At 41.0% G+C, this 12,293-nt stretch overlaps 1 protein-coding gene across 1 annotated transcript in view; it reads right to left on the bottom strand.

The window, feature by feature from the left end:
- The window catches only part of COL22A1 (collagen type XXII alpha 1 chain), a 196,552-nt gene extending 185,604 nt beyond the window's left edge, over positions 1 to 10,948 (bottom strand). The window contains exons 1-2 of the mRNA XM_017818265.1: positions 10,858 to 10,948; positions 6,115 to 6,681 (exon numbers count right to left, since the gene is read on the bottom strand). Coding sequence (XP_017673754.1) covers positions 6,115 to 6,681; positions 10,858 to 10,948 — 658 coding nt within the window. The remainder of the gene's footprint in view (positions 1 to 6,114; positions 6,682 to 10,857) is intronic.
- Between the last annotated feature and the right edge of the window lie 1,345 nt (positions 10,949 to 12,293).

Below are 12,293 nucleotides of genomic sequence, written 5' to 3'. Positions count from 1 at the left end.
GTCTCCACTGAGACTCCTTTTTTTCCAGACTAAACACTTCCAGCTCCCTCAGCCTCACCTCAAAAGACTGGTGTTCCAGACCCTTTACCAGCTTTGATGCCCTTCTTTGGACTTGCAAAATTGAAATGATATGTGGAGATTATACAGCGACACAATAGAGTTGTAGTCAAGATCTGGGAAAACAGTCAGTTCTACATGACCTGTGGAGGAACTGAGGACCAACCAGCAGTCACTGCTCATTCCCAGAGACCAAAGTTTCTACTTGCCAGACACCAGTTCTAGAATAATTTCTTCTCTAAGGTGGTGATGACTGGACCAAGTGAAAAATTAGATCAGAGAGTTTCAGACATTTGATTTGAAAATAAAAAGTTCTGTAAGAGAAAAAATAATGTGTGAATGTCTCTGCTGTACTTACTGGAGCCAAAATCCAAGATACTAGACTGTCCTTTAACCTACTCAATGGCAGAAGATCACCACTTAACCCATGAAATATTTTATCTCCTCCCAACCATTAAGAGTGATTTTTTTCTTTTATTTTCAAGCAAAAGATAAATCAGTTGGAAATTCTATCACAGACCTTTTATGCCTTCACAGGAAACTGCAGTTAGCCAGCAAGTGTGGCGATGAAAGGATGAGCAATCCTGTCATCTGTAACATGAGTGATTGCTAGAAGTTGGAGATGTTACAGAGTTTAAGAAAGCCACCGCAGCAGCTGTGGGAGAAGAGCATCAAGAAGCAGCAGGATATATCAGAGGTGACATCAGTTGGGTCACTGCCCAGCTGCAGCTTTTAAAAAAGCAGGAGTTGTCTGCTGAGCCTTTAACAGACTTCCCAAATCATCTGGAAGTGACTAGATTTTCAAGTGAGAATCAAAATGCTGCACGTAGCCTGGACATATTCTTAAGCAACACAGTGAGGAATATTCCATTGAGAATGCTGCCTGTGGCAGGCGTGATGTAAAATGAGCTAGAATTACAAGAGTTAGATCATCTTCATGGAACTTATTGTGCTAATCAGACTTTAACCGGTCTGTCAGACATCAGTAATTAGTCCAAGTCAACTCAAGTTTCTCTGTGTTCAACAGGAAGGCAGGTGCCACAGATTTTTTCCAAGTAAGTATATAGGTGCCCTTGTAGCATGTACAAAGTTCTGCCAAATGACAAGAAGTCACGTTCACATTTGTAGGAACTCCATACAAGCCATCGCAGGGATGATAAAGGGCTCTTGCAGTAAGACCAAGCAAGACTTAGAACTACTGTTAAGCTGAATTTTTGAAGAATCCAAATAAAGTCATAGTCCAACTATGAACGTAAAACCAGTTCTACAAATGCAACAAACTCAAAGAATTAAAACTACTACCACAGGTGAGTTCATTAAAATACTTTAGTATCCTCACTCCTGACAGCTTGTTGAGTTCCACCTCCTTTCCCGTTCCTTTATGTCTAATGCAAAGCTATATAGAAATGAATGCTTTTACAGTGAAATCCCAAAGCTCATCAGGAAGTACAAAATGGAGGTCAACAGCTGGGCAAATACCCTTAGGTGATGATGTGTTCCAATATTTTAGTATTTATGTGAGATGTGACTATATTGATTAGTCTTTTAGAAGCTGTCAGTCAAGACATGGCAATTCAGGTGCCTACTCTGTGTCGTGGTCTCTGTGCATGAGACATTTTTAACACTAAAGGCCAAGAAGAAACAGCTTGCTGTTCTTCTGTGAATATATCATGAACCTGAGCAAAGCTGACCTTGGAAAAAAGAGACACCTCTGAAGGTTTCAGGCTATTCTTTTGAGTGGTGTTCAAGGTGTTGCCTTGAAAGCTGGAAGCACTTTTTCATCAGTAACAGAACAGTGGTAGCATAAGTCTTATATTTTATGCACTTCATTCATAACCCAAAGTCAAAAAAGACACGTATAAATAGAAAAATAAATCTTGTGAATCATCTGGACATGTGACTGCTTTTGATGTCTTATAACAGGCCTCACTACATCAACTGAAGTCAATGACAAACCATTGGTACCAACCCACTGTTGAAACAATTCAGCCTCGTCTCCTTCTGTTTGCAAAGCATTTGAGATTCATGTGATGACAGTCCTTTGGTCTTCTACATACTTGCAGAAAAACTCATCAAGCTTACTGGCAACTAAAAACTGGTTGTAGAGAGTCACTACTGGACATAGACCAATGCTGAGCATAATAGTCCTATAGTCCTTCCTTAGAAAACATCTGCTTGTGTTTCTCCTGTTACTAGCTGTAGAAAAAAACCACACAAACCTTAGCCAAGACTGTACCTCTAAAGCCAAATTTATTTTCAAGTTGTGAAATCTGATTTTTACAGACAAGCAGAGGCTTAGTAATGGCACATACAGGCCATGTACTCCAGTGGTGCCAAGTCACAAGTTTCTGCTTCATGGAGGCAGTAAAGAGTGAGAATATTTCTGGAGAATGTTTTTTCTCAGCTTTGCAACCTGTATCTTATCACCTGCCTGGCTTAATGATCACAGAATAAACTCAGGTATTGAATCATCTAAAGCACTGCAATCAGTGTTTTTGAGAAACAATTACCTCCGAGCAGGTAGGGTTGTTTTGGTCACCATTGCAACATCTCCCCTGGTGGGGCTTAAATGGTGATAATATTAAACACCAGTGCTGCCAGTTTCAACAGAGGTAGAAAACTTTGTACGTGCATCAACTTATCAAATCCAGCTTTAATTAAATATGAGTTGAAATCAAAGCAATTTGCTCTCTTTGATAAGCATAAACCTAGTATTTACCTACCAGCAGCAGATGCAAGTATATTTTTAAATATTCCATAGCTGCCCGTTGTTATCCCTTCAACATATAAGCAGGAACTGTATTTAGGAAGCATGTAGCATCTCTGGAATTTTCAGTAGAATGTATCTCTCCTGTTTTCCTGTGAGAGCATCACCCATTTTTGCCTGCCAGATATAGTCCAGAATGTAATGGAGATGTTTGGCAAAAATATCTCCACTGCCTTAGTGTCCTACTGAGCAGACGTTATTTTTCAATTCTGCTATGCTTACTTCCACAAGATCAAATGAGAGCTAAAATGCTATTAATGCATTTAATGACATGTTCTTAGCAATAAATTCAGTCAAATATAGCAAGATGGAATGACTGAGTCTTGGACAGATGTCCAGTGAGGCCTGAGACAAGCAATTCTGAACAGCTGCTGGCGTGAAATCCAGCATTTGCATCACTTCACAACCCTTCACATTTTGGTAGCACAGCAGTACAAGGACTGGAAGACTCATCACTGGTCAGTACAACAAAAAAACTTCCTGCCATTTCTGCCTTTTGATTCGTGTGTCTCCCTAGAGCTCACAAGGGATTATGTCTATTAAAACCTGAGCTTGGCTATGGCAATATATGCATTGTCTCAGAATGTGCACAAAGTAAACAGCAGCTTGGTATATGCCCTTGTCACGTTTTCCACCTACCCAGTGGTTTGTATGTTCCTGTTTTATGCAGTGCTATCATTAAAACCACTGAAAGTTAACTACAACAGCTATTAAAAGTTTTACCTTCTAAATACGTAGAAGGCCCAGCCATTACAGTGAACTCCTTTCCTGTTCCTACTGTGACAACAAGGAATTTAAAAGTGCCACAGGCACAGAAAATCACTCAGTCTTGTTCTCTATCAGGTCCCTCTCACCCCTCAAAACAATTCCACCTCACACTTTCAGATAACAAAAAAATTAACTGATCTCTATGTTAATATTTCTGCACTTGGTGGTCCCACTATTTCATCCTCTATTTCAGTGGTTGGCTTCAATGACAGCAAGATTTTCATGTTTATTCAGACCTGATCTAAAAATAATGCCTATTAAAAACATTCCTTATACAAAAGATTAAATTAAATAAGTATGATAAAATTGATTCTGCCCAAAAGCAGCTTCCCTGCTTTAAATGCAGGAAGAAAAAGACTTAGGGAAGACTCTGGGATGACATATTTAGGGGAAAAAGTTACTGCTCAGGAGCAATCGTAGTCAGAGGCAAGGAGTGAGAATATGTGAGAGAAACAGCCCTGCAGACACCAAGGTCAGTGAAGGAGGGGGAGGAGGTGCTCCAGGCACCGGAGCAGAGATTCCTGTGAGACCATGGTGAGGCAACTGTGCCCCTGCAGCCCATGAAGGTCCACAGGGGTACAGAGATTCACCTGCAGCCCATGAAAGACCCAGTGCTGGTGCAGGTGGTTGTCTGAAGGAGGATGTGACCCTATGGGAAGCCCCCACTGGGGCAGGATCCTGGTAGGACCTGTGGACATCTGGAGAGAGAAGCCCACACTGAAGCAGAGAAAGAGTGCAAGGAGTCCTTCTCCTGAAGAGGAGGGAACAACAGAGACGTGACAAACTCACCACAGCCTCCATTTCTCACTGAATCCCTAGTGAAGATAGAAGACCTTAGAGAGTGACTGCCATCGCACTGAGGATGAAGGATGTTCCCATTGTTCCTTTGCAATCTAATGAGAATGGGTTTGCACACATATGTGGATGTAGTATGGGCTCAGAAAGCCACAAACAGGTGGCATTATACTCTGACAGAGAGATAAATGATTTTTTGAGAAGGCAACAAAAAATGACCCAGGCACAAAATACAGAAAACACTTTCTTTAGAAAAGTAGTAGAATTCCAAAGGAAAATCACATTTTTAGAAGTTCAGCAGCTGCAGTAGGAACTTGTTTGACTGGTCAAGTGTGCCCACCAGAAGGGCTTACCCTTCCCTATTACAGCCCAGTTGTGTGTATGATTAAATAGGATTTTCAGGGAAAAAAGACCGAGTTCACTCAGTGTGCATAGCTTACAGGTATTATCCACGATGACTTCCGTTTGTATGCATTACACTATCCACATCCATTTTTGTCCAGGCTGAAAAAGCAGACACATCTTGATATTGCTGGGTACTGTCAAATAGTTTATGCCTGCTTGTCCTAGTCACTCTTCAAGGACCCCACATAAGCCCAGAGCATTGTGTTAACACTTTTTTTTTTTTTTTTGCAAAATGGAGGTCACAGAGATCAATGAAGGATCTTTACAACATCAGCTACAAGGTGTGTTTTTTTGAGGCAACTTGTTGTCATGAACAGTGACAACTTGCCAGCTCACAGACCTGGTTATCCTAACACTGCAGTGTGTCACAGCATCACAGTCAGCTGTTGTCTTCCAAGTTCAGATCGAGAACCAAGAGTGGGATCTCATGTTGTTGACCAAAAGAACTCACAATAACCACAACACACACTGCAAAACCAGCAAAACCAGGTAGCTTTCATGGAGTCGCTGAGAACGAGAGAGTAATTTGGCAATGGTGGAAGGAGAAAGGGTTGTGTGATTGCTGTTCCCATTAAAGGGCTCGGAAATAGCAGCCACAATGCCATTCCTGTCCTCTTCAGCAAGGAGCTGGAAATTCAGAGTCATTTATTCCATGTAAATTCCACAGATTATTCTCCATTAAAAGTCATTCAAAACATCACCAAGGCTTAAGGTGTTGACAGCCAGAGAACTAATGAACACCAGTTGTCAGTAGAGTTGGGATGCTGAAAGGCAGAAAAGCACAAACATCCCTTTGCTTCCTTAAGGATTATTCCAGAGCATTCTTCTCACAGTAAAATGCTAGTAAGTAAAGGGGAAATAAATGGTTCCTATACGAAATCAACCAAAATCTGTGTATAAAAAAAATGTCACCCTTCATATTCAGTAGTCCAAAATATTATAAAGTAGTTGAACTATATCAGAACCAAAAGGAAATTCATGTTTTGCTCTGTGGTTGTCCGCTAAAGCTGACGTATAAAATCATCGAATCATGACATTATAGAATGGTTTGGGTTGGAAGAGACCTTAAAGATCACCTAGTTTTAAGCCCCTTGCCATGGGCTAGGGGCTACCTACCCCTACCACCTACCACTAGATCAGGTTGCTCAGAGTTCCATCCAACCTGGCCTTGAACAGTGATTTCTTACAGAATCAAACTGAGTGGAAGACACAAAAATAAAGAATTATCAGTGTAGAATTATAGGCATGAAAGAAAAAAAATCACAGCTTTTCATACCTACATGCTAACTGAACCTATTCCAGTTGTGCAGAGTTCCACTTACTTTCACAGAGGCGTCTTCTCAGCTTCCCCCGAATTTTATCAATGGCATTGTAATCAGAAACATGAAACACATGAGCAGACTTGGGCTCTGAAGCAATCTCATCAAGTTCTTCTTTTAAGGCTTCTCCAACACCCACAGCAAAAATCCTAATCCCAGCCTGATGTGCTGCAGTGGCTGGATCTAAGACAAAATCCTGGCTCCTTCCATCAGTCAAAAGGATGGCCACTTTTTTAACAGTTCGGTCACTGAGTCTCCCACCAGCTTCTTTGGAAAAACTGTAGGTGGTGATGTACCTGAGAGCATCTCCAGTGTTCGTGTTACCCCCATAATACTGAATTTTTCGTGCAGCTTCTTTGATTTCCTCACAGGTTTTGTACTTTCCCAGGTCAAACTCTGTGGTTGGATGATCACTGTATCGCACCACACCCACACGGGTTTTGTCTGGGCCAATCTCAAAAGTTTCCACCAAATTAGACACCCACTGACGAACTTTCTCAAAATCTTCTTTTCCAACACTGGAGGAGGCATCCAAGAGGAAGACAAGGTCATAGTGAACACTCTTGCAACCTGCAAGAGAGGCAGAAAATATCGTTAAGGGAAGATAAAAGCAGAGTACCAGACATACCAAATATTCCCTAGGCATGGCTCCCTAGTGAGCAATTTGGAGGAAGTAGCAAACTCTGTCCCTATCCTGTGGAGGATGTGCAGATTCGCAGCCTTTCTTCCTTGTGATTCACCTCATCTGTTTCAGGACATCTGCAAATCAGCACACACTTTGCTTTGAAATGCAAACCCTTTCTCTTCCCGTGCTGCTAAACTGCCTCTGCTCAATCCTTCACCTACACCATCTGCATGCATATGAAGCTATTTTTCTCTGACTTCATTGTAGTGCCTTTCTCCAGGGCAATGCTTTGAAATGACCTTAGCAGATCAAGAGACCTGCCCTGACCTTGCCTATGCCAATCCTGACCGTGAGTAGTGAAGCTTTTATGCTCTCTCTTGCATTAACTTTATGATTTATTTATGCTTAGTTAGAAGTAGTTCTTTTGCTCAGCATGATGTGTTGGTAAAGCAAGTCTATAACAAGATTATTGCAATTTTGAGGCTCTCTGCCACTGACCATTGACTAAAGGATGACTCACTGAATTTTGGGATGCCTTCCTTGACAACAAAGGGCAGCTGCCTTGTAAGGGAAAATGCCACTTATCCCCACAACCACCCCCTTGCCTGCAACCATGATATTTGTAATGTGAGGCTTGTGCAATCCAAAACACAAATGTATTTTAATTGCAGCTTGCTTGCCCTATCAAGCCAGACTGGTCATATATTTGTCAGACACTTGCCAAAAAATTAGATCTCTCAGGAGATGTTTTTAGCTGCTTCTGAATATATGCAATTCGGGAGGCAGTAGATCCATAAACATCCCACAGATGCCCAAGATTTATCAACATAATGCCCTAACAGGACAAAATGTGTATATATATACACATGTTTCTTTAATTCATTGTTATAGACCATAATCCCTAATAAATTATGAATTTAAGACTGCAAGCTGCTCTACAAAGTCAATTTGATCACAACCACCAACGATTATTTCTCCAGTAGTTCTTGGCTCACATCATCTCACTAAGTACAACTGCTTGTTTAAACTAATGGTAAAATGCCATATTTTCTTACTGAATTCCAACTTTTGAACCTACAGAAAAGTCAGAAAACATTCCCCCACACCAAAATTTTGACCAAAATTAGCTCTGGTGCTTTTGCTCATCCTGAGTCTGTGACTCTGCCCTGAATGGAAGAATGTCAGAACTGCCCACTGCACTGGAAAGCAGAGAGTGGAAGCTCAGCCGCATGAAGTGGATTTGCCTTTAGAGAAGAGTAAAAGCATCCCAAGTAGATCAGTGCTCATGGTATTACATGATGGCTGTGAGAGTGATTGAATTTACACCTAGTGTGTGGCAGATGTTGATAAAAAATGAGCATCATCTGCTGCTGTGTTGGCTTCTGTAGCAGAGTACATCCCAGGTGCTGCAGTGGCTGTGGGAACAAACTAGGCACATGGGATTGAGACCACATTGGCCTCAACCCATTCACGTGGGATCTCTTTGGAAATAATTTGTTGTCATGGTTTAACCCCAGCTGGAAACTAAGCACCACACAGCCGCTCACTCACTTCCCCCCAGCAGGACTGGGGAAAGAGAACTGGAAGGGTAAAGGTGGGAAAACTCAAGCGTTGAGACAATAAAGTTTAATAATTGAAATAGAATGCAATAAAATAAGAATAGGAAGAAAAAGAAATTGTAATAAAAATAACAAAGAGAGAGAAATAAAACCCAAGAAAGACAAATGACACAAATGAAAACGCTCACCACTGACCAACTGATGCCTAGACAGACCCTGAGCAGCAGCCTCCAGCCAAATGTCCCCCAGTTTTATTTCTGAGAATGACACCATTTGGTCTGGAATACACCTCTGGTCAGTTGGGGGCAGCTTTCCTGACTGCGTCCTCATCTAATTTCTTTGTACCACTCTTCTCACTGGTGCGGTGAGGAGTAGAAAAAGCCTTGACCCTGTGGAAGCCCTGCTCAGCAGTAACAAAAACAGCCCCGTGGTACCAATACGGTTTCCAGCACAGATCTGAAGCACAGACCCATACCAGCTACAGTGAATAAAATGAACTCTATCCCAGCCCAAACCAGCATGTGGGATCGTGTTCTGTGATGACATTTTGGGAGTGAGGGAATGCTTGCCTCTAACCACAGAGCAAGAAAAGTCTGTCTGGGAAAACTCTCCAAAGGTAGTCTGAGAGTAGACATGATGGTACATATCATTTTATAGAATGGGATGTAAGTTACATCATATCTGTGTATATGAGCTAGAATGTCAAGTGTGGTTCCACTTGATGTTTTGAGAATATAAAGGATAGAATGTATAACAGTAAAAGGTAAGCAAGGAATCTACACTTGTCCACCTCCCCTCTCCAAATTCATTATTATAATTATCTATTATGTCTGAAAGAATCTTAATTAGGTGAGACTAAGTAGAGAACAAAACCCACAAGGTACAGAGCAGTCCTATTGCTTATTTTAACCACTCACAGCAGGTGAGATGACTGCAATTAAAAAAAAACAGAACAGACAGAATGAATCCTGTCTATGTTCAAGGGCAACAAGCCTTAAAACAAGGTGGAGTTAAGGCTTTAAAAGTGATATGTATTCAAGGCAATATCGAAAGGAAGAAAAATGTGCTCTTTCAGGATCATTTTCTTGGAGTTACTGATTCTTTGCTTACAGACCTGATGGAAGGGGGATGAAATGCTGCAGAAAAGCTTTTGGTAAACATTAATATGCATTTTTAGCACTTTAAAGGCCACTGCTGGACAAAATTTATTGTTTTCCAAGAACATTATAACAGTATTTTCTACTGGCAGAAACAAGTTCATGTTAAGGGAATATTGGAGATAATTCATAGCAAAGCAAAATTTCAGTTTTGTAATTGCAGAAATACTCTCTGAAAGCATAATTCAGGGAGTTGTATTGATCCATTCTGACACTGAACCAACTGTTTTGCAATATTCCCATTAAAAATAGTTCAAAAACAAGCCATAAGGCCAAAATTATTTAAAGTAAGCATAGAATGAACAAATAAATGGCACCACTATATTCTGCCTATGATTGATCCAGAAGCAGAGAAAAAAGGTGAGATTTCACTTTGTTTGGTTACTAAGTATTTATTCTTGTTAAATTTCATCCAAAATGCCTTCCATAGATCACATAAGAAAACTGTAAAACAGCTAAACTGTAAAACTAAGAGAAGGTCTAAAAAAGCCTTTTCTTTCTTGTAAATCACCCAAGCCTATAGAATAGCAGCTTTCCTAGAAAAAGAGACAGAAAACCTCCATCTCAAAATGCCTTTGGGTTTTTATACCAAAAAATTGTGTGGGTCTACAACTATTTTCCATTTCAGGTGTGGCATCACTGGTTACAGATAACTCTTCTTACTCCTGCACAAAACCCAACGTGTCCTTGTTCTGAGTGCCTGTAGCAGCAGTCCTCAGCTGCACCATCCTCTAATGCATTCAGAGGCATTTGGGGCAGAGTGTTCATCAGCCCAGACCAAAAGCTATGCCAGGGGGCCACGCTGGCAACTAGACAGTATAGAAACCTAGAATCATAGAACCTTTCAAGTTGGAAAATTCCTTTAAGATCATCCAATTCAACCATTAACTCAGCACTGCTAAGTCCACCACTAAACCACGCTGCTTAAGCACCACATCAACATGTCTTTTAAATACCTTGAACCAAGAAAGGGTATGAACAGTGCCTTGGCCCTATTTAGCTCACAAGAAAAGTCACAGCCAGACAGAAGAGTCACCAGGTCTCCTCTGACACTCCCAGAAGGTGATGGAAGAAGCAAACACCATGCCAGTGTGGAGCAGATGGAGCATATCCAGAGTAAACTGTGGTAAACTGCTCCTCTTGCTGTGAGTAGCTGAGCTAAACTTTCTAAGCCTGTAACAGAACAAGAGACCCCAGCTAAACCATAACCCTGATCCCTGACCTATCTCCATCCCTAAGGTCTTTTTTATGTATTTTCAGCAGTAAACATCTCGGGGTTTTTACGAGATGCAATGATAACTTCTCAGTCAATGATAACTATTTCCTCCTAGCAATGATAACTTCTCAGCCACGGGAAAGCCCCAGCAGCTCATGAGCATGAGGCAGTAACCTGAATGGTGCATACCTGCTCTTTGTGCCTCGATTCTCTCCTTGCTGAACATGAAAATGAGAAGAACCAAGAGATGGGACACACGGCATCTTCCCGTCATGGACATATCCATATCTCCCTTCTCACATCAGCTTGTCTGTTCTCCGTGGTGGGAAGCTTGCTAGAAATCCAATCTGTAGCCTAGAAAGGAAAATAAAGAGCAAGTGTTATCTCACAGAAACACAAATGACAGTAATGATGCAAGTCATGGGAGCAACGTTTTGGAGAGTCGTCTCTTCTGCCTGTCATTTTACTTGACTAGACACAAACTGCTCAGACAAAGAGGCAGGAGTTCACCTACTTTTCAAAAGCTATACTCGTTCACTGGCTCTATTCACTGTGAAGCAGCTGAATGGAAACAGGAGAGAGATTACCAGATTATTATACTTTAATTGAGCCCACTGCCAACTACACAATCAGCGCACTGGAGTGGAAACCATTCCTGACCTGGCCCTCCCACGCATTCATCATTAGGAGATACACAACGCAGAGCCCAGATACAAACCAGTACAAATCACACACACAACCCACTGCCACTTCACCCAGTGCTGCTTTTGGTTCTGGAGTCTCAGAAATGACGAATGCTAAAAATATGCTGAAGTTTTCATATATCTATTTGTTGTCATCGGTCCTTCTCTGTAGGAGTAAACTCAGCAGCTTCAAAGCATGTCTTTCAACTACTTAACTTAAAGAAGTGCAAAAGCACAGGTGGGTGATCTTCAACATAAGGTTTGAATAGACTTTGAAGCTACTGAAGTCAGATGATGTAACAAGCCAGGCAAAGTGGCTGGGCTGTCAAAAGTTTAGCTGTGTTTTATAACAGTAAATCAACTCCTTTATATAAAAAAAAATAAATCTGTTATTAACTTATTGTTCTTGTTTGTTTGTTTTGGGGTTTTTTTGTTATATCATGAAGTCATTGCAGTTTGATCTATTCTTTGCACATACAGAGGGGGAAACCTGCTTCTACTCTTTCTTTTCCTCTTTAATGATTCCAATGATTTATTTGTCCATTTTCTGGGGGAAGTTCTGCCTTCTCTGTCTTTTAATTTGCACGTCTGCTTCTCACTGTTGATAGCTGGGGAGAAGTCATGAAGAGGACACTCTGTGATGTAGATCATTGCTGCAGGGCTGATTATGCATTCTAGGATATTTCTTTTCAAAGCCATAGGGAATCATAGACAAAAAGAATGGTGGTGTCAGCATTTGTTCAAAACCAGTCTTGATCAGGCAAATGTTGGACCTATCTCTACCACGTAAGTCAGGAATAAAGTGCACGTTGTGCTGGTTTAGGAAATTAAAAAGGGAAAAATATTATGAAGTTGTGGAGATGTAGCTATAAATTCTTATTCCCACAGAAAACTATAGGCTCTTTTGTCTTCAAAAGTTCATATCACATGCAGACGAAGAGA

This window comes from Lepidothrix coronata, unplaced genomic scaffold (assembly GCF_001604755.1).
Source record: "Lepidothrix coronata isolate B3197 unplaced genomic scaffold, Lepidothrix_coronata-1.0 Scaffold67, whole genome shotgun sequence".
In the NCBI taxonomy this organism is placed as follows: Eukaryota; Metazoa; Chordata; class Aves; order Passeriformes; family Pipridae; genus Lepidothrix; species Lepidothrix coronata.
Note: the sequence above shows the minus strand (reverse complement) of the source record. Positions and strands in the feature narration are given on the sequence as shown.